The following is a 23660-nucleotide window of genomic DNA, read 5'->3' on the forward strand; positions in this document are numbered from 1 at the left end:
GTCGTCCTCCTCTTCATCTGAAGAGGAGAGGCGAGAAGGATCGGAGGACCAAAATGCGGCGTGGTATGTGTCCATGATGAAGATTTAATAAAAGAAAGCACTGAACACTGAATGCAAACTATACAAAAACAATAAACGACCGTGAAGCTATAAATGAGACCTGTGCTGACACAAGCAACTAACATAGACAATCACCCACAAACAAACAGTGAAACCCAGGCTACCTAAGTATGATTCTCAATCAGAGACAACTAATGACACCTGCCTCTGATCGAGAACCATACTAGGCTGAAACATACAAATCCCCAAATCATAGAAAAACAAACATAGACTGCCCACCCCAACAAACATAGACTGCCCACCCCAACTCACACCCTGACCATACTAAATAAATACAAAAACAAAGGAAATAAAGGTCAGAACGTGACAGAGATAGAGGTGGGGGACTTTCTCCTTGAGAAAACCTGCAGGAGAATGTCTGTAGTATTTACTACAGTGTTTTTTTGTGGATAATACTGTAGTATTTACTATAGTATTCTACAGTATACAAAAATATTCTATAATAGGTACTACACGTGATCGAGGGATACTACAGTGTGTAGTATAGTATACTACATTTTACTACAGAATTATATAGTAAATACTGTAGTATTATATACTATAGTATATTCACCAGAGCAGGTGTCACTGTGTATCTGTGCGTGAGTGCCCCGTGCACGGGTGCGTGCGGCGTGCGCGGGCGCGGGCATCCGCGTGTATGTCTATGTGTTTGTGTGCGTTCCAGCATTGCTGTGAGTGATTAACTCCCCTCCTGACTGGGAAAGTGGCAGCCAGCATTAGCATAATGTAATTGGCAGGGAGATGTTGTTTGAGGCAGCAGTTGGATGCATTGATAATAAAACCCATGACACTTTGATTATTATTTCATTTTAATGAGCATTTTGTCAGTACCACGTGTCTTTGATAACCCACAAGCACAGCAAAATAAGCTATTCGTGTCCTTTATTAAAAGCATGAACCCACTGGGCACAGACGTGTAGTCTGATTTACATTTGTTTGATTTGTCAACTAATGTGAATTCAACATGAAATCAGCAAAATATTTCACCATGTCATTGAATTTAGGTTAAAAGTTGGGTGAAAAAAAGACAAAATGCCCCTACGTTGATGACTTTTTGCAAATCCAATTCATTTTTCCATGTTGATTCAAGGTCATCACATAGATTTTGGGGGGTTGAAATTACCTGTAAACAATGTTGGTTCTAACAGTTTTTGCCCACATGTCTAACTGGCTGCTACTGCCTGGCTCAAGACCACATTAGTCCATTGAGCTAAAATCCTAGATGTTAGCGTTTAGGAGCTGACTGTAATGAAAAGAAAATTCCAGCACACTGGTGATCTATAGTCTTTCTACGTCTACGTTTCTATAGTCTTTCTACGTTAATGGTAGTTTGACAGAAACATTGGTAAATAAGATCCATTAAATGTCGGAAACATCTTGATGTGCAGCCATGGTCACGTTCTGACCTTTATTCCTTTGTTTGGTCTTTATTTAGTATGGTCAGGGCGTGAGTTGGGGTGGGCAGTCTATGTTAGTTTTTCTATATTTTATATTTCTGTGTTTGGCCTGATATGGTTCTCAATCAGAGGCAACTGTCTATCGTTGTCCCTGATTGAGAACCATATTTAGGTAGCCTGTTTTCCTTTGTGTTTTGTGGGTGGTTATTTTCAGTCTTTGTGTGTCTGCACCAGACAGAACTGTTTCAGTTGTCACTTTGTTGTTTTGTACTTTTGAAGTGTTCAGTTGTTTATTAAAAAGATGAACCCTAACCACGCTGTGCTTTGGTCCTCTCCTTCTTCTACCCAAGACAGCCGTTACAGACATTTTTATCTCAATATCAACTGATTTCTGGGTAACAGTTAAATGCATTACTGTGATTATTTTAAATAAATAAATGGTCTAAAAGAAACAAAAATAGCTTCTTAGTAAAATGCAATTCCTCAAGCAAGAAGTTTGCTCGTTTTTGACTACACTGTCCCTTTACTGAAGATAAAAAAATATGCATATAGCAGAACATAAGGTGTGCGAGTTTACTTTATAATAGCTTTTAGGAGCTCACAGGAAGTCTCAGGCAAGGTAGTTTGTTCTCTTTCTGTCTAGACAGGCCTAGCTGCAGGCACCGGAGGCTACAGACAAGGTTACTGTTAAGGGGAGATTAGCTTGGTGACCCACCTCACAGTGAAGACCTTCACAGACTTGGCCGGATGCCACTGACTCCCCTCGGATGACCTTTACTCTTGTCCTACTTCTACGACCTTTTATCTTGTCCTACTTCTACGACCTTTCATCTTGTCCTGCTCCTATGACCTTTCATCTTGCCCTGATCCTAAGACCTTTTATCTTGTCCTACTCCTACGATTTTTCATCTTGTCCTACTCCTATGACCTTTTATCTTGTCCTGCTCCTATGACCTTTCATCTTGTCCTACTCCTATAACTCACAGGGACAACTTAATTGTTAAGCTTTTCAAGGTTGGACTGGGAGTTAGCAGAATTGAATCTACAGCTTTAAGCTTTAGGGCCCGAAAAATTGTCAAAGACTCCAGTCATCCAAGTCATAGACTGTTCTCTCTGCTACCGCACGGCAAGCAGTACCAGAGCGCCAAGTCTAGGTCCAAAAGGCTCCTTTACAGCTTTAGCCATAAGACTGCTGAACAACAAATCAAATGGCCAGACTATTTACATTGACCCCCCTTGTTTGTTATTGTCATTTTATTGTGTTACTTTTAATTACATTTTTTACTATAGTTTATTTAGTAAATATTTTCTGCATTGTTGGTTAAGGGCTTGTAAGTTTTTAATTTTTTTTATTTATTTCACCTTTATTTAACCAGGTAGGCTAGTTGAGAACAAGTTCTCATTTGCAACTGCGACCTGGCCAAGATAAAACATAGCAGTGTGAACAGACAACACAGAGTTACACATGGAGTAAACAATTAACAAGTCAATAACACAGTAGAGAAAAAAAGGGGGGGGAGTCTATATACAATGTGTGCAAAAGGCATGAGGTAGGCGAATAATTACAATTTTGCAGATTAACACTGGAGTGATAAATGATCAGATGGTCATGTACAGGTAGAGATATTGGTGTGCAAAAGAGCAGAAGAGTAAATAAATAAAAACAGTATGGGGATGAGGTAGGTGAAAATGGGTGGGCTATTTACCAATAGACTATGTACAGCTGCAGCGATCGGTTAGCTGCTCAGATAGCTGATGTTTGAAGTTGGTGAGGGAGATAAAAGTCTCCAACTTCAGCGATTTTTGCAATTCGTTCCAGTCACAGGCAGCAGAGTACTGGAACGAAAGGCGGCCGAATGAGGTGTTGGCTTTAGGGATGATCAGTGAGATACACCTGCTGGAGCGCGTGCTACGGATGGGTGTTGCCATCGTGACCAGTGAACTGAGATAAGGCGGAGCTTTACCTAGCATGGACTTGTAGATGACCTGGAGCCAGTGGGTCTGGCGACGAATATGTAGCGAGGGCCAGCCGACTAGAGCATACAAGTCGCAGTGGTGGGTGGTATAAGGTGCTTTAGTGACAAAACGGATGGCACTGTGATAGACTGCATCCAGTTTGCTGAGTAGAGTGTTGGAAGCCATTTTGTAGATGACATCGCCGAAGTCGAGGATCGGTAGGATAGTCAGTTTTACTAGGGTAAGCTTGGCGGCGTGAGTGAAGGAGGCTTTGTTGCGGAATAGAAAGCCGACTCTTGATTTGATTTTCGATTGGAGATGTTTGATATGAGTCTGGAAGGAGAGTTTGCAGTCTAGCCAGACACCTAGGTACTTATAGATGTCCACATATTCAAGGTCGGAACCATCCAGGGTGGTGATGCTAGTCGGGCATGCGGGTGCAGGCAGCGATCGGTTGAAAAGCATGCATTTGGTTTTACTAGCGTTTAAGAGCAGTTGGAGGCCACGGAAGGAGTGTTGTATGGCATTGAAGCTCGTTTGGAGGTTAGATAGCACAGTGTCCAATGACGGGCCGAAAGTATATAGAATGGTGTCGTCTGCGTAGAGGTGGATCAGGGAATCGCCCGCAGCAAGAGCAACATCATTGATATATACAGAGAAAAGAGTCGGCCCGAGAATTTAACCCTGTGGCACCCCCATAGAGACTGCCAGAGGACCAGACAGCATGCCCTCCGATTTGACACACTGAACTCTGTCTGCAAAGTAATTGGTGAACCAGGCAAGGCAGTCATCCGAAAAACCGAGGCTACTGAGTCTGCCGATAAGAATATGGTGATTGACAGAGTCGAAGGCCTTGGCAAGGTCGATGAAGACGGCTGCACAGTACTGTCTTTTATCGATGGCGGTTATGATATCGTTTAGTACCTTGAGTGTGGCTGAGGTGCACCCGTGACCGGCTCGGAAACCAGATTGCACAGCGGAGAAGGTACGGTGGAATTCGAGATGGTCAGTGACCTGTTTGTTGACTTGGCTTTCGAAGACCTTAGATAGGCAGGGCAGGATGGATATAGGTCTGTAACAGTTTGGGTCCAGGGTGTCTCCCCCTTTGAAGAGGGGGATGACTGCGGCAGCTTTCCAATCCTTGGGGATCTCGGACGATATGAAAGAGAGGTTGAACAGGCTGGTAATAGGGGTTGCGACAATGGCGGCGGATAGTTTCAGAAATAGAGGGTCCAGATTGTCAAGCCCAGCTGATTTGTACGGGTCCAGGTTTTGGAGCTCTTTCAGAACATCTGCTATCTGGATTTGGGTAAAGGAGAACCTGGAGAGGCTTGGGCGAGGAGCTGCGGGGGGACGGAGCTGTTGGCCGAGGTTGGAGTAGCCAGGCAGAAGGCATGGCCAGCCGTTGAGAAATGCTTATTGAAGTTTTCGATAATCATGGATTTATCGGTGGTGACCGTGTTACCTAGCCTCAGTGCAGTGGGCAGCTGGGAGGAGGTGCTCTTGTTCTCCATGGACTTCACAGTGTCCCAGAACTTTTTGGAGTTGGAGCTACAGGATGCAAACTTCTGCCTGAAGAAGCTGGCCTTAGCTTTCCTGACTGACTGCGTGTATTGGTTCCTGACTTCCCTGAACAGTTGCATATCACGGGGACTGTTCGATGCTATTGCAGTCCGCCACAGGATGTTTTCGTGCTGGTCGAGGGCAGTCAGGTCTGGAGTGAACCAAGGGCTGTATCTGTTCTTGGTTCTGCACTTTTTGAACGGAGCATGCTTATCTAAAATGGAGAGGAAGTTACTTTTAAAGAATGACCAGGCATCCTCAACTGACGGGATGAGGTCAATGTCCTTCCAGGATACCCGGGCCAGGTCGATTAGGAAGGCCTGCTCACAGAAGTGTTTTAGGGAGTGTTTGACAGTGATGAGGGGTGGTCGTTTGACTGCGGCTCCGTAGCGGATACAGGCAATGAGGCAGTGATCGCTGAGATCCTGGTTGAAGACAGCGGAGGTGTATTTGGAGGGCCAGTTGGTCAGGATGACGTCTATGAGGGTGCCCTTGTTTACAGAGTTAGGGTTGTACCTGGTGGGTTCCTTGATGATTTGTGTGAGATGAGGGCATCTAGCTTAGATTGTAGGACTGCCGGGGTGTTAAGCATATCCCAGTTTAGGTCACCTAACAGAACAAACTCTGAAGCTAGATGGGGGGGCGATCAATTCACAAATGGTGTCCATGGCACAGCTGGGAGCTGAGGGGGGTCGGTAGCAGGCGGCAACAGTGAGAGACTTATTTCTGGAGAGAGTAATTTTCAAAATTAGTAGTTCGAACTGTTTGGGTATGGACCTGGAAAGTAATGACATTACTTTGCAGGCTATCTCTGCAGAAGACTGCAACTCCTCCCCCTTTGGCAGTTCTATCTTGACGGAAGATGTTATAGTTGTAAGCATTTCACGTTAAGGTCTACATCTCTTGTAGTCGGTGCATGTGACAAACGACATTTGATTGGAATGTAAGTGCAATGCTGGACAGATGAGAGTTGCAGGCTCATGTTTATCAGAGCAGAGAGAGGGAGAGGGATCATAGAAAGGGAGTTCTGTAAGAGATACAGGCACGCATTTCACTCTCAACACAGCAATGGCCACGCATTGGTCTATACAGGCTACAGGTTTGAGCAAACCATAAACCTGGACCAGCCCAGCATGAATCAATTATTATAATATCGGGCAGGTTTTCACATGATATGTTTTAGGGGGCAGGAGAATTACTTGAATTAACTCTGATTTTATTATAATTTTTACAAAAATACATTTTCATACCAAGAGAGGTACTGAAACTTGCCAAATGGGTTTCGCAACGAAGCATTCCAAAATTGAGGTGTTCCCCTGTTCCGGCAAGATCCGGCTCAAACTAAGCACTGCTGTCTGTCCTCAGATCAGATAAAGAAGGGAGTGAAGCTATGTTAGACAAGCGTCACACTGTTCTCTGAGGTTAACTTCCTGTTTCCTGTGTTGTTGTTGTTGAGATCAGACAGACATCACACTGTTCTCTAAGGTTAACTTCCTGTTTCCTGTGTTGTTGTTGTGTTTGCTGTGTGCTGTAAGGCTGGGGCAGCCAGAGCTCCAAGGTGCACATCCACCACAGCACCTGGCTGCACTTCCCTGGTCACAACCTGCGCTGGCTCCTCACCTTCATCCTCCTCTTTGTCCTGGTCTGTGAGATTGCTGAGGGAATTGTTTCCGATGGGTGAGTCCATATCCCCCTAATCCACTGCTGCAGTGGTTCTCAACCCTTTATTTATTTATTTGATTTTTATTTCACCTTTATTTAACCAGGTAGGCAAGTTGAGAACCTGTTCTCATTTACAATTGCGACCTGGCCAAGATAAAGCAAAGCAGTTCGACACAAACAACGACACAGAGTTACATATGGAGTAAAACAAACATACAGTCAATAATACAGTAGAAACAAGTCTATATACGGTGTGAGCAAATGAAGTGAGATAAGGGAGGTAAAGGCAAAAAAAAAGGCCATGGTGGCAAAGTAAATACAATATAGCAAGTAAAACACTGGAATGGTAGATTTGCAGTGGAAGAATGTGCAAAGTAGAAATAAAAACAATGGGGTGCAAAGGAGCAAAAATAAATAAATAAAATAAAATAAATACAGTAGGGAAAGAGGTAGTTGTTTGGGCTAAATTATAGGTGGGCTGTATACAGGTGCAGTAATCTGTGAGCTGACAGCTGGTGCTTAAAGCTAGTGAGGGAGATAAGTGTTTCCAGTTTCAGAGATGTTTTTAGTTCGTTCCAGTCATTGGCAGCAGAGAACTGGAAGGAGAGGCGGCCAAAGAAAGAATTGGTTTTGGGGGTGACCAGAGAGATATACCTGCTGGAGCGCGAGCTACAGGTGGGTGATGCTATGGTGACCAGCGAGCTGAGATAAGGGGGGACTTTACCTAGCAGGGTCTTGTAGATGACATGGAGCCAATGGGTTTGGCAATGAGTATGAACCGAGGGCCAGCCAACGAGAGTGTACAGGTCGCAATGGTGGGTAGTATATGGGACTTGGTGACAAAAAGGATGGCACTGTGATAGACTGCATCAAATTTGTTGAGTAGGGCTGGCTTTTTTTATGGCGGTTTTGGAGCAGTGGCTTCTTCCTTGCTGAGCGGCCTTTCAGGTTATGTCGATATAGGACTCGTTTTACTGTGGATATAGATACTTTTGTACCTGTTTGCTCCAGCATCTTCACAAGGTTCTTGCATTGATTTGCACATTTCGCACCAAGGTACGTTCATCTCTAAGAGACAGAACGAGTCTCCTTTCTGAGCAGTATGACGGCTGCATGGTCCCATGGTGTTTATACCTGCATACTATTGTTTGTACAGATGAACGTGGGACCTTCAGGCGTTTGGAAATTGCTCCCAAGGATGAACCAGACTTGTAGAGGTCTACAATTTTTTTTCTATGGTCTTGGCTGATTTCTTTAGATTTTCCCATGATGTCAAGCAAAGAGGCACCGAGTTTGAAGGTAGGCCTTGAAATACATTCACAAGTACACCTCCAATTGACTCAAATGATGTCAATTAGCCAAACAGAAGCTTCTAAGCCAAGACACAATTTTCTGGAATTTTCCAAACTGTTTAAAGCTGCCAGTTGATGACTTGTGAGGCGTCTGTTTCTCAAATATACAGTGTATTCGGGAAGTATTCAGACCCCTTCCCCGTTTCCACATTTTGTTATGTTACAGCCTTGTTCTAAAACGGATTAAATAAAACATTTTCCTCATCAATCTACACACAATACTCCATAAAGACAAAGCGAAAAAAGGTTTTGAGAATATTTTGCTAATTTATAAAAAAACATAAATATCTTATTTACAGAAGTATTCAGATCCTTTGCTATGAGACTCGAAATGTAGCTCTGGTGCATCCTGTTTCCATTGATCATCCTTGAGATTTTTCTACAACTCGATTGGAGTCCACTTGAGGTAAATTCAATTGATTGGACACACACCTGTCTGTCTATGTTAGGTTCCACAGTTGACAGTGCATGGCAGCGCAAAAAACAATTCATGAGGTCAAAGGAATTGTCTGTAGAGCTCCGAGACAGGATTGTCTCGAGGCACAGATCTAGGAAAGGGTACCGAAAAATGTCTGGAGTGTACCTACATATACACAAAACGACTATGGGGCCATATATATATATATAAAAATATATATATATAAAAAAAATATATATATATATATATATATATAGTAAAAGAGAAACGACAGTCCATCATTACTTTAAGAAATGAAGGTCAGTCAATGCGGAAAATTTCAAGAACTTTGTGCACTCATGAAAAGCATCAAGCGCTATGATGAATCTGGCTCTCATGAGGACCGGAACAGGAAAGGAAGTCCCACAGTTACCTCTGCTGCAGAGAATAAATGAATTTAACTGCACCTCAGATTGCAGCCCAAATAAATGCATCACAAGTAACAGACAACTGTTCAGAGGAGACTGTGTGAATCAGGCCTTCATGGTCGAATTGCTGCAAAGAAACCACTACTAAAGGACACCAATAAGAAGAAGAAGAGACTTGCTTGGTCCTAGAAACACGAGCAATAGATATTTGACCGGTGGAAATCTGTCCTTTGGTCTGATGAGTCCAAATTTGCTCAGAGTAAGTGGGAACTCCTTTAAGACTGTTGTTAAAGCATTCCTCATGAAGCTGGTTGAGAGAATGTCAAACAAATCAAAATACATTTCTATTTAATCTAGTGGACGCTATAAGAATTGCAATCTGGGAGCTGGATTTGGATATGATCCCATACGTTCCATTGGAAGAGCATGGGCTCTCAAAACAAACAATATTCTGATTGTTTTTTGGGGGGACTTTCTCCTACCATATCAATTGTGTTATAGACTCATACATTATTTTAACATTCGTACAAATAGACCCTAGCCTGAACTCAGCATTTGTTTGTGTGTGCAGTCCTCTACAGTCTACTACACAGGATTATTATTGTCTGTGGAATTGAATTGAATGTAAGAGCTCTCCTGCTGCTCTCCAGTCTTTCACTCCAAAATACCATTCACTATCACACAATGCCTGATTGTAGCTATTATATGGCATTGTTGTATGACATATTAAAGCTACAATCAAGTTGTATATAGAATGATTTTAAACACACCGATGTGTGTGTGTGTGTGTGTGTGTGTGTGTGTGCACGTGTGTGTTCTCCCAGGTTCACCCAGTCCCTCCACCTGCACCTGTACATGCCTGCAGGCCTGGCCTTCATGGCTGGGATCACCTCCATCATCTACTACCACAACATAGAGACCTCCAACTTCCCCAAGCTACTGCTAGGTAAGGCTCCTTAAAACTTACCCCCAACTACCCTAACCTACTGCTGGGCTGGGCTCCTTAAAAGTTACCCCCAACTACCCTAACCTACTGCTGGGCAGGGCTCCTTAAAACTTACCCCCAACTACCCTAACCTACTGCTGGGCAGGGCTCCTTAAAACCTACCCCCAACTACCCTAACCTACTGCTGGGCAGGGCTCCTTAAAACTTACCCCCAACTACCCTACCCTACTGCTGGGCAGGGCTCCTTAAAACTTACCCCCAACTACCCTAACCTACTGCTGGGCAGGGAACCTTAAAACTTACCCCCAACTACCCTAACCTACTGCTGGGCAGGGCTCCTTAAAACTTACCCCCAACTACCCTAACCTACTGCTGAGCAGGGCTCTTAAAACTTACCCCCAAGTACCCTAACCTACTGCTGGGCAGGGCTCCTTAAAACTTACCCCCAACTACCCTAACCTACTGCTGGGCAGGGCTCCTTAAAACTTACCCCCAACTACCCTAACCTACTGCTGAGCAGGGCTCCTTAAAACTTACCCCCAACTACCCTAACCTACTGCTGGGCAGGGCACCTTAAAACTTACCCCCAACTACCCTAACCTACTGCTGGGCAGGGCACCTTAAAACTTACCCCCCAACTACCCTACCCTACTGCTGGGCAGGGCTCCTTAAAACTTACCCCAACTACCCTAACCTACTGCTGGGCAGGGCTCCTTAAAACTTACCCCCAACTACCCTAACCTACTGCTGGGCAGGGCTCCTTAAAACTTACCCCCAACTACCCTAACCTACTGCTGGGCAGGGCTCCTTAAAACTTACCCCCAACTACCCTAACCTACTGCTGGGCAGGGCTCCTTAAAACTTACCCCCAACTTCCCTAACCTACTGCTGGGCAGGGCACCTTAAAACTTACCCCCAACTTCCCTAACCTACTGCTGGGCAGGGCTCCTTAAAACTTACCCCCAACTACCCTAACCTACTGCTGGGCAGGGCTCCTTAAAACTTACCTCCAACTACCTGTGAGCGTACCAAGTAATTAGGCGTCACTCTAAAGCGGGAAGGTGGAATAAACGAGTCAGGAAAAAGTTTTTTTCTGATTGAACACGGTTCTCTATTGAGAGTATTTTGTCAACAAAAACATTCAAACATAATCAATGAAAAATCTTCCAAGGAAAAACACACATCTTCTTCTCCAGATGAAACAAGAACACAATAGGATAATCTTTAAACTACAACAAACATAAATCACGGTTTTGTCACCGTCTTAGTGGTTCTTTCAGCACAGCTTCTCTCTCTCGGTGGCCATCTTCCAGAGATAGTTTCCCCCCCCTCTCTTCTGGTTCCATTCTCTCTTTTATAGGGGAAGGAGAGTATCTCATTAGTACCGTCAGCTGTGCTTAATTGACTCTGGTTACCTTGTCTCCCAGGCTCCGTTGGGCAACTATCCATGAGCCCAGCCTGCCCTCTAGTGGTCCGTCCACATACCTTCCCCCCCAGGACCGAACCGGAGGGTCGGGCGCCAGACGCACCGTCTTGGTCGTGTCGGGACAGCGTGTCTGCATTCCCGTTCCTCGATCCGGCCCTGTGGATGACATGGAAAGAGAATGGTTGTAAAGACAAAAACCATCTGGCTATTCTGTTGTTATTGTTTCTCTTACCAGCCATCCACGTGAGGGGCGCATGGTCAGTAACTAATGCAAACCTCCGACCCAGTAGGTAGTACCGGAGATAATCGAGGGCCCACTTGATGGCTAAGGCCTCTTTCTCTACGGTCGCATACCTCTGTTCCCGATCGCTGAGTTTCCTACTAATGAAGAGAATCGGCTTCTCTGCTTCACCTTTACCCTGAGCTAGTACGGCCCCGAGCCCTGTATCCGAGGCGTCGACCTGCACAATGAACTCTTGTGAGAAGTCCGGAGCCTGTAGAACGGGATCAGAACACAGGCCATCTTTTAACAATTGAAAGGCCTCTTCCGTCTCGTCTTTCCACTCTACCTGGTTTGGCAGGTTTTTCCTGATGAGGTTTGTGAGGGGTTGGCAATGGTTGCATATCCCGGGATAAAACGGCGATAATATCCTGTTATCCCTAAGAAGGCCCGAACGTCTCGCTTGGTCCGGGGTCGAGGCCAGTCACGAATTGCCCTGGTCTTCTCTGCCTGTGGGCGTATTTTCCCATTCCCCACGGTGTACCCCAGGTATTCCGCTCGGACAAACCCAGGCAGCATTTATTTGGATTGGCTGTCAACCCTGTGGCTTCCAAACTCACGAGCACCGCCCGTAATCGCAGGAGGTGACTATCCCAGTCCTCGCTGTGGATGACCACATCGTCTATGTACGCCGCTGCATACTCTTGATGGGGCCGTAGAATGGCATCCATGAGGCGTTGGAAGGTTGCAGCGGCACCGTGCAGTCCGAAGGGCATCCTCACATACTGGAAAAGCCCTCTGGAGTGGCGAAGGCAGTCTTTGGGCGATCCTCCGGAGCCACCGGCACTTGCCAATATCCCTTCGTCAAATCCAGGGTAGTGATGAACTTGGCCTTTCCTAAGCGCTCCAAGAGTTCATCCACGCGGGGCATGGGATACGCATCGAATGTAGAGATGGCATTCACGCCCCTAAAGTCGTTGCAGAGTCTCATACTACCATCGGATTTGGGGACCAGGACTATGGGACTGGACCACTCACTCGTCGAGGGCTCGATCACGCCCATCCTCAACATCTCCCTCACCTCTTTCTTAGCGATGACTCTGCGAGCCTCAGGAATCCTGTAAGGGCGGATATGCACCTTCTTGCCGGGTTCAGTGTGGATATGGTGGAACAGGACATCTGTTTGTCCTGGGAATGGAGAGAATATTCGACCGAAGTTCATAATCAGCTTGTCTAGCTGTCTTGACTGCTCCGGTAGGAGAGTTTGGCCACGGCGCACCTGTGGTAGAGCCTCCTCTTTTTCTTTGCCCTCCAGGGCCATCAAAGCCACCTCCTCCTCTTGTCCATGGTATGTCTTCAGCAGGTTTATGTGATAGATTTGGACCTTCTTCCTCCTGTCAGGTTGCTTGATGAGGTAATTGACCGGTGAGACCCTTTTCATTACCTCGTAGGGCCCCCTCCACTGCGCCAGCAAGCGATGTTCGGCCGTGGGCACAAGCACCATCACTTTCTCTCCCACGGTGAACTCACGGGGGGTCGCAGACTTATCATAGGCCCGGCCTTGGGTCCTTTGGGCCTTCTCCATATGCTCCTTGACTATGGGCCACACTGCTGACAGGCGGTCTCTCATCAGGGTAACGTGTTCTATTGTGGATCGAAAGGGGCATGGTTGGGTCTCCCAGGTCTCCTTGGCTAAGTCGAGGATTCTCGACAGGGTCTGCCATAGAGCAATTCAAACGGAGAGAATCCAGTGGATGCCTGGGGTACTTCTCGCAGGGCAAACATTAAGTGTGGGAGAAGCATGTCCCAGTTTTTCCCATCTCGGGACACCACCCTTCTCAACATGCTTTTTATCGTTTTGTTCAAGCGTTCACACAACCCGTCTGTTTGAGGGTGGAATATGCTTGTACGTATCTGTTGAACCTGATATAACCGACACAAGTCCTTCATCAACCGGGACATGAACGGGGTTCCTTGATCAGTCAAGATAGTCTTGGGAGGCCCACACGAGAGAACATCAGGAATAACTCCTTGGCAATTCCCTTTGACGACATGTTACGCAGGGGTATGGCCTCCGGGAACTTGGTAGCGTAATCTATAACCACTAGGATGTACTCGTGTCCTCTGGCGGATTTTGGGAGGGGTCCTACGAGGTCCATAGCTATGCGTTCAAAGGGAGTCTCTATGATGGGGAGAGGAATCAAAGGGTTACGTAGGTGTGGCCGTGGGGCTGTACGTTGACATTGATCACACGTCCTACAATACCTGGCCACATCCCGGGTGACCCGGGGCCAATAGAATCTCTGCATGATTCTGTCAATAGTCTTGTCTCGTGCCAGATGTCCTCCTAGTCACTTTTTAACAACTCCCCTGTAGACCGATATGTTTCCACCGCCTGGGCTATGTCGTCGGCTGACAACGGGTTGGCTTGCCCCACAACCCTTTTTAAGTCACTGGGTAATTCTCTCAATATCTTGTCCACTACGAGAGTCTCTATCACATGTCCTACTCCCTTTCCAGGTTCTAGCCACTGTTTCGTCAGTCGTATTAAGGCGAAGATCTGGGCACGGACGGGTTGATCAGCTGTATAGGTCCATTGATGGAACTTTACAGCCCTATCTCTGGCAGTCAGCTGGTACCGGGACAGGATCTCGGTTTTAGTCGCCCATAGTCCGCAGCTTCGTGGGAATCCAGGTCAAAATAGGCTTCCTGAGCCACCCCGGTCAAAAGAGGGGCTAATGCGCTCGCCCATTCTGTGGGCGGCCACTCTTCCAAGGTGGCCGTCCTTTCGAAGGTCATGAGGAAGGCCTCAATATCATCCTCCTTGGAGAGACGAGGTAAGATGGCGTGAGCAGCCGCTCTTGGCTTAACTCTAGGTTCTTCTAGTCGGTTCAGCTGTTGTTGCAGGAGTTCTATGGTTGTCCGCTGTGCCGTGATCAATTGTTGTAGTAGGGCGTTATCCATTGTTCTTGAATGGTTCCTCCGGGTCTACTGGAAGAATCTTGATTTACTCACTTATCCTTGTGTCACTCGTCCACCTAATGCCCGCATACTCCACCAATGTGAGCGTACCAAGTAATTAGGCGTCACTCTAAAGCGGGAAGGTGGAATAAACGAGTCAGGAAAAAGTTTTTTTCTGATTGAACACGGTTCTCTATTGAGAGTATTTTGTCAACAAAAACATTCAAACATAATCAATGAAAAATCTTCCAAGGAAAAACACACATCTTCTTCTCCAGATGAAACAAGAACACAATAGGATAATCTTTAAACTACAACAAACATAAATCACAGTTTTGTCACCGTCTTAGTGGTTCTTTCAGCACAGCTTCTCTCTCTCGGTGGCCATCTTCCAGAGATAGTTTCCCCCTCTCTCTTCTGGTTCCATTCTCTCTTTTATAGGGGAAGGAGAGTATCTCATTAGTACCGTCAGCTGTGCTTAATTGACTCTGGTTACCTTGTCTCCCAGGCTCTGTTGGGCAACTATCCATGAGCCCAGCCTGCCCTCTAGTGGTCCGTCCACATACCCTAACCTACTGCTGGGCAGGGCTCCTTAATGGTTCTCGAAGCACTTTTCAGTGCACTGTAACAAATTTCTGAAAATTTACAGCAAAACTTTCAGTTAGCTACGGTACTATAAAGAGCAATGCATTATGGGAGCTCAATTTCATTCCACTATGCTGCTATACAACTGTATTACCTGTTTTGCTGTATATTTACAGCAGCATAGTGTCAATTATGGTTCATTGTGGAAAAATGTTGTAGGTGGCGAAAGAATACCTGGCTAATTAACATATTTTGAGGCCTTGTAAGTGGCTATAGTTTTAATGACTCCAACCTAAGTGTATGTAAACTTCCAACTTCAACTGTATATAGGCCTAAGGCTGAAACAATGAGAAGACACAGTAGCAGAAGAAATTCAGCCACTCTTTTGTTTCATCACAAAATTGGACTTCACCAGACATCAGTCACAAAACATGACCTACAGCATGGTCAAGAAAGTTAATGTTTTCAACATTTTCGGATTACTAAACAACTATGGATTTAGAACCATGGAGAGTTACTACAAGTTGCAAAGATAACAGGAGTTGGCTCCACTATTCCAACAACATTTTAACTTCAACTTCATCTAATCACCTATGCTTACTCTACTACAGCGACAACTAAAAGATACCAAAACGATTTAGTCCAATCAATCAACGTAAGATGTGGCTGTCCAGGGTACTGCTATCCGTGTGTGTGTGTGTGTGTGTGTGTGTGTGTGTGTGTGTGTGTGTGTGTGTGTGTGTGTGTGTGTGTGTGTGTGTGTGTGTGTGTGTGTGTGTGTGTGTATGCTTGCAAGTAGAAAAAAGTTAACTCACCCTACTTGTAGAGACATGGCAGCAATTACTGTCCTCCTCTTTCATGTTGCCTGGACGGTCAATGAATCTGTTATACAGTACACGCTTTCAGTTTTTGTTGTCCTAGGCTACCTGGCTAAAATGCTTGCTCACTAGCCTATCTTCCTTTCATGGGCAACAATGTGCCAGGCTTACTACATCTAGCTGCATGTTGAATGTTCATCCTCCAAGCCAGGGGCACAATGTATACATTTATGGTTGGATCAGAATTGCAATTATAATCATTGGCCAGTATGGAGAATTAAGTAAAACCACAAGTCGAAATACCTATCTCCATCCATGGCTAATTAAGGAAAGGGACCATTTTTAGCTAGCTAGTCACCGGAGAACACAACTAGATGCAGCAATTACATTTTTTCTGTCAATGACGTCTGGATTCTGGTGATGTGATTGGTGTGAAGCCAAATCCTAACTGTCTTCCATTGACATTATTTTTTTAATGCGCTAAGACCATTCACAGCTGAGCTCGCTCAGATTATTTAGCTCAACTCTGATTGGTTATTATTATTATTTTTTAATTATCAAGGGAGGCCAAATGCTTGCTGGATTCCCTTGCATTCAATACTATGAGCAGCAACAATGTCATACTCTTTTTGACCAGACAGCATCAAATAGTTGGACTACACAGACAGAGGGGTGCTTTTTCTTTCGCTCTAGCTCGGATGCTTTCTCCAGTGAGATACATTCAGCCTCTTGCAAATTTAAGAACATTTCTGAAACACAGAGCGACGAAAGATACATTATTTTGTATTTTGTTTTATTTTTTATTTTGTGTATAATTTTATGGAAGCCTGGCTTCCTTGACAGCCATGAATACGCACCACTGGGGCAGAGGTCATTAGCATAATACCCAGCAGACTGCTTTGCAAGTGTTCAGTTTTACATTTACATTTTGGTCATTTAAAGCTCACGCTCTTATCTAGAACAACTTACAGACAGTGTATTAACCTAAGGTAAACAAGAATATGCCACAGTCATAGCAAATAAAATGATTATGTTTACTGTTAACGAAAATGTTGTAGTTAAGCGGGCTACTTGCAAGTATGTTGCCTGGAATTTACTGTAAAAATGACATGTTCGATAGTGTTTGTGTATGCATACAGTGTGGGTGTGTGCATAAAGCGTGTGTGTGCATGTATGCATAAAGTGTGCGTGTGTAGGTGCGTTTATGCATAAAGTGTGCGTGTGTAGGTGCGTTTATGCATAAAGTGTGCGTGTGTGCATAAAGTATGTGTGCATGCAAACTATGGCAGAATGGTCACCACACTTTAATGCACAGTTCACCTCACTTTAGGACTTAACATGAAAACGTCCATCTTCAACTGCTGAGGTCTGCCTCTCTGCAGTGCAAAGAAGCCACAGGTTGTAGAAGAGATGCCCAATTACTGTGTGGTCGAGAGCAACCTCTTGCTTCACTGAATGGTGGATAAACCTTGTATGACTCACTGTAGCCTTGCTGGCCCCAAAGGCCTTCTAAGCACAATCAATGAGCAATTCAATGATGTACTTACTATAAGTGGTTTGGTCTAAACCAGGGATGGGCATCTGGCGGGGGGAACTCAGTGGGGGGAACATCTTAATGTTGAGAAATAGAATCATAGAATACACCAGGTGCAATTTTGAAATGTGGTTGTGCATCAGCAGTTTTTTTTCTTGATATGTCTGTCAATGACAGTCACTCAGTTAGCCCATGTCAGTGAAAAAACATGAATTGGTAAATTAGTCTAGCCAGCTATCTAAACTTGTAGTAATGATGGTAAAATTACCAACCGTGACCTCCATTGATTTTGTTACTCACTGTCACTCAGATATCATATTCAAAACTGCAAACATTGGCAAAATGAGTAGACTTGCAGCGAACATGCTTTAAAACTTCTAATTGTTCTCTCCGCTGTCAAGATGGAGTCGCAAAAATATTTTTCCCGCACTGTGGGGGGTCGCCCACAACAACATTTCACTTAGGGCCCCCTGAAGGCTAGGGACGGCTCTGACTGCATGTGTCGGTATGGACACGCAGACCTGCAAACCACTCATGATTTTCAGATTTTTTTGTGCCCCCCATCAAAGTTTCTTAGCCTTGGTCTAAACCATAGGCATTACAAATGAACTGTTAATCCAGATGAACAGTTCATTATGTTGAGATGGCTTTCGATCTATAGGTCAGATTGTGTTAATGGGATTTATCTGTTAATTAAATGATTCGAATATTCCACCCTGAAACCATATAATTGTATGGAATTGATTAGAATGCATAAAATTATAGTCAATAAATGTGTAGTTCTACTCAGAATTATGGTAAAACAATATAGCTAATGTTTATGTCTCCATGGTATTTTAAAGACAGACTGTCTGGGCGCAATTCGGCGCCGACCTGACTAGAGATTTGGGAGAGAACGGGGAGTACGTCTCAAGGTCTTCCTAATCTCTATCGGCTGGGTAGCAGGACATGGCTATTAATTATACTGCAGTTCGAAGTAGACAAACAATGTAGTAGAATATTCTATGTGTGTCCGCTGAGCAGGAGTCAGAGATATGATATGTGTAAAGACTGTATACTTGTATATATTCCAAACCAATATTAGGTTGAAATGGGATCGTTTTTTCCCCCAATAATGTGTACTGTAGTTATCCTCGTAAATCATTTGTATTGAATAAGTAGTGATTCAAATGACAGTTGAGAATATTAAAGGTCCTGCACAGTCAATATCATGTTTTTATGAAATTTGATGATATTCAGTGAAACCAGATCAAAGTAGGCTGGCCAAAGTATGAAAAATAACTCATAAAAGTACTTGTCCCTTCCTCTGTGTCAAAAACTTGGAATCAGACGGCGGGATTATAAGGGATTTTGTGACATTACAAAACCCCTCTAATTTTAATAATACACCAAATTTAGTACCGCCTTGTAAGCAACGTCACAAAAGGCGTGTTCACAGAAGGGCGTGGGTAACATTTCTAGCTAGGTAGCTGGTGCCAAAATTTGACTGCAGCGTATCAACAAATATAATTATATGTTTCCCCTATTCATCTAAGGCAGGGGTCTCCAACAGGTCTATTGTAAACTAGCAGTAGCTTGCAGCCCACCTATGAGTAGCTCGTGAAACAATTCTGAAAGTACGTGCAATTTTCACGTGTTCAACTGAAAAACTGTCATAATAAAATCTAAAATCTAATAAATGCAACTTTGACATTATCCCGCCCCTGGCCACTATTGGCTTAAAAAGCCAAAACGAACTGCAAATTCATTTCTAGCTATATTGCCTCTGTCTGTGTGTGGTGCGTGTATTTGTCCATCACTCAGTGTGTAGCCAGTTGATGTGATAACCCTCTTATGGGTTGACAGAAATACTTTCACCAAAACATTTCATGAAATGAGCAGCAGCAGTACAGATCTGTCCCTAGACCAGTACATTAGATGGCACATTCCTCACTCGGTTGATTCGCAATTAAAGGGCCGGATGCGCAATTAAAGGGGAATTATACAAAAAATATCAAACGTGTTCATTTTCTTCCAGACCTAAACAAATTCAAATGTGATTTAAGCATTGACATGGACTCAGACCATTGTTGTTTCGCTATGAACAATTGTAATTTTGAGAGTGAAAAACGAAACAAAAATCTAAAACCAGGAAAAATAGAACAGAGAACCATAATTTTGGAAAATATTAAACAGAACATGTGGGGGGGGGGGGGATCACAGATTTTATAGAGCCCCTTTAGAGTTGTTAATTAACCATTATTTTACCAGGCATATTGACAGAAAACAGAGTGCAATACTTTCTCTTGTTCACCAAGGACCTGGGGAAGAGTTGCAGGGGAGGGGAGAAGAGAAGAGAAGAATGTGCCTATTTGAAAACTAGAAAAAAATGAGTAGCTCACGACATGTTTCATTTTCTTTAAGTAGCTCTCATGCTAGAAGAAGTTGGAGACCCCTGATCTAAGGCAAAGATATTTATAGGCTTCCCCTTTCATCTGTGACTGGTATTAGCTAGTTACTGGCTAGTTGGTCTTCAGCCAGCATGGAACGAAAGGGGGGAGGGTTGTTTAAAACTCTGACGCAGTTGTCATGAAGAGATATGCCAAATGGAAAATGTATTCAAATTCTTGACATTGTTGAAAGTCATGGTTTATGAATCATTTCTGGCAGTCTGGCTCTGTCTTTGGATTGGATGTTGTTTGAGGTGCTTTGTGTTTCAGCAAATTTGCTCGAGATGATCTTTACTGCAACGCTGCTTCCATGTTGCTTGGGACAAATACACCAAATACCAGAATGCTCAGCACACTCTCCTACGAGACTCAGTTACCATGGTTACTCTCCCATCAAAAATATATGAAGATATACAAATGACATCTGTCAGGTAATCTAGGATGTGTCATGGGGATTTAAAATGGATAGCATATGTGAGTGATTTGTCTTTCGACAGGTAGGCACGGTAATTCTGACCATTTATTACAGCAGTATATTCCCTATTGGCACTGAGTTGTAACATCACAAATGCTATGACACAAAATGTGAACTAAACTTACAAAAGCAGAGGAAAGAAAGGGAACGTGGATTATAAAATGTATGCATGATATTCATTTCACACTCACTGTGCCTCACAGAAGATAGTCCACTCCTGATGCAGTGTGCAGTTCACCAGAAACACACTTCCTTTGACTTACCCTGGATATCTGCATCATCTGTTAGAAATGAATAGGACATTCCTAACCCTTTACATTTATCAGGAGTTGACTTGAAATCTCTGCCGTGGTCAGACTGAGTGGGGATTTCCTTTGGATTCCAGACATGTTCTAATGTTCCTCTCTGATCTTCTCTAAAGCCCTACTGTTCTACTGGGTCTTGGCCTTTCTGATGAAAACCATCAAGTTCGCCAAGTACACGGAGCACAGCGTTGGCCTGAGACAACTCCGCTACTGCATCACAGGACTCCTGGCCCTGCTCTACGGACTGCTACTGGCTGTGGAGATCAATGTCATACTGGGCAGGGTGAGCATCAGTGTGTGGGAGGGGGATGGTATGTGTGTGTGCCCATGCATTTATGTGTGCCTTTTTGTGTGTCACCCTAGAGTGCGTGCGTGCGTGTTTTGATTTGACTCAGTGTGACTAGCGGCCATCTCTTTCCTGTGCTTTAATTAGCTCTCCCTTCTTTCAATCTACTGTGGAATTTTGGATGAACCTGCACGTTGGATGATCAGCATTGCTGCCTACAGGTCTGCTCATTAGGCTGATAGATCAGGCAGAATATGCTGGGTTGTTGTGACAAACACTTACCTCTACTACAGGTTCTTGATGAGCTTTTTTTGCCTGGATGTCTGGATGAGGCATCATTTTAATCCATGGTAGTTCTGTCTGGAAGAGATGTATACCTTCTCGAAAAAAAAAAACTTGTTTTGGGGAGGAGCTCATTACAATAATACTCAGCATGCTTTTCAAATTGTAAATTTTTACATTACATTAATATTTAGTTAATTTATCAGAGGCTCGTATCAAACCATAGTGCATCTGACTTCTGATACCAATGCAGGGTGAAAAGTGGCCAGAACATTGAACTGCTATACATTTTTTTAATTAAAAAGTGTTTTGCATTACAGCTCTCGAAAGTATCTTTTTACAAAATACATTGGAGTGTACAGTACTTCAACCCAGAGTAACAATAATGAGAAAATACTCAGCAGTAATTAATAGGACCCTGTCTTTCAAAGATAATTTGTTAAAATCCAAATAACTTTACAGATCTTCATTGTAAAGGGTTTAAACACTGTTTCCCATGCTTGTTCAATGAACCATAAACAATGAATGAACATGCATCTGTGGAACAGTCGTTAAGAAACTAACAGCTTACAGACGGTAGGCAATTAAGGTCACAGTTATGAAAACTTAGGACACTAAAGAGGCCTTTCTACTGGCTCTGAAAAACACCAAAAGAAAGATGCCAAGGGTCCCTGCTCACCTGCGTGAACATGCCTTAGGCATGCTGCAAGGAGGCATGGGGACTGCAGATGTGCCAGGGCAATAAATTGCAATGTCTGTACTGTGAGACGACTAAGACAGCGCTACAGGGAGACAGGACAGACGGCTGGTTGTCCTCGCAGCAGCAGACCACGTGTAACAACACCTCTACGGGATCAGTTCATCCGAACATCACACCTGCCGGACAGGTACAGAGTGGCAACAACAACTGCCTGAGTTACACCAGGAACGCACAATCCCTCCATCAGTGCTCATACTGTCCGCAATAGGCTGAGAGAGGCTGGACTGAGGGATTGTAGCCCTGTTGTAAGGCAGGTCCTCACCAGACATCACCGGCAACAACGTTGCCTATGGGCACAAAACCACTGTCGCTGGACCAGACAGTGTCTCACCAGATTCACGTTTATCGTCGAAGAATGAGCTTTACACCGAGAGCTGTACTCTGGAACGGGATCGATTTGGAGGTGGAGGGTCTGTCATGGTCTGTGGCGGTGTGTCACAGCATCATCGGACTGAGCTTGTTGTCATTGCAGGTGTTACAGGGAAGACATTATCCTCCATCATGTGGTACCCTTCTTGCAGGCTCATCCTGACATGACCCTCCAGCATGACAATGCCTCCAGCCATACTGCTCGTTCTGTGCATGATTGCCTGCAAGACAGGAATGTCAGTGTTCTGCCAAGGCCAGTGAAGAGCCCGGATCTCAATCCCATTGAGCATGCCTGGAACCTGTTGAATCGGAGGGTGAGGGCTAGGGCCATTCCCCCCAGAAATGTCCGGGAACTTGCAGGTGCCTTGGTGGAAGAGTGGGGTAACATCTCACAGCAAGAACTGGCAAATTTGGTGGAGTCCATGAGGAGGAGATGCACTGCAGTACTTAATGCAGCTGGTGGCCACACCAGATACTGACAGTTACTTTTGAATTAACCCCCCCTTTGTTCAGGGACACATTTTTCCATTTCTATTAGTCACATGTCTGTGGAACTTGTTCAGTTTGTCTCAGTTGTTGAATCTTGTTATGTTCATACAAATATTTACACATGTTAAGTTTGCTGAAGATAAATGCAGTTGACAGTGAGAGGATGTTTCTTTTTTTGCTGAGTTTATTTCAAATACATATAGCATATAAATATATCTATAGTTTTTCAACCAAATGAGTACAAAAAGAGTTGCAGGTTAGCAATTAATTAAAAATAAATCGTACGTTTTTGGTTTTACCTGCTGGGCCAATTCTCGGTTTGTGTTTCTAAATAGCAGTGTGTGTGGAAGTCATGTGTCTATACCATAATTCTTCAGTAACCTAGTTTCCCCCAAGCTGAGACTCTCACTGCTGAACTGAGCTGAACTGACTGTGTTACGTAGGAACAAAAGTGTTGCATAGAGTAAAACACTAATGCAATATTCACTGCATGAGAAACTAGGCAATGCTCCTGTTTCAGCACTTACTTCTTTCTCTCTCCTTTCATCTATTCTCATCCTTTTCTCTTCTCGTTTCTTCTCTTGTCTTATTTTCTCTTCTATTCAACATACAGTACCAATCAAAAGTTTGGACACACCTACTCATTCAAGGGTTTTTCTTTATTTTTACTATTTTCTACATTGCGGAATAATAGTGAACACATCAAAACTATGAAATAACACACATGGAATCATGTAAATTAGTAGCCCAAAAAAGTGTGAAACAAATCAAAATATATGTTATATTTGAAAATCTTCAAAGTAGCCACCCTTTGCCTTGATGGCAGCTTTGCACACAATTGGCATTCTCTCAACCAGCTTCACCTGGAATGCTTTTCCAACAGTCTTGAAGGAATGTACA

The 23660-nt window shown here is 44.1% G+C and overlaps 1 protein-coding gene across 3 annotated transcripts in view; it reads left to right on the forward strand.

Annotated features, from left to right (window-relative positions):
* Positions 1 to 23660, forward strand: part of LOC115144802 (ATP-binding cassette sub-family C member 8-like) — a 165653-nt gene that overhangs the window by 7907 nt on the left and 134086 nt on the right. For all 3 annotated transcript variants that reach the window (XM_065002992.1, XM_065002993.1, XM_065002994.1), the window contains exons 2-4: positions 6572 to 6713; positions 9700 to 9821; positions 20691 to 20857. In XM_065002992.1, coding sequence (XP_064859064.1) covers positions 6572 to 6713; positions 9700 to 9821; positions 20691 to 20857 — 431 coding nt within the window. The remainder of the gene's footprint in view (positions 1 to 6571; positions 6714 to 9699; positions 9822 to 20690; positions 20858 to 23660) is intronic.

The sequence above is a fragment of the Oncorhynchus nerka genome, linkage group LG17 (genome assembly GCF_034236695.1).
Source record: "Oncorhynchus nerka isolate Pitt River linkage group LG17, Oner_Uvic_2.0, whole genome shotgun sequence".
Lineage (NCBI taxonomy): Eukaryota > Metazoa > Chordata > Actinopteri > Salmoniformes > Salmonidae > Oncorhynchus > Oncorhynchus nerka.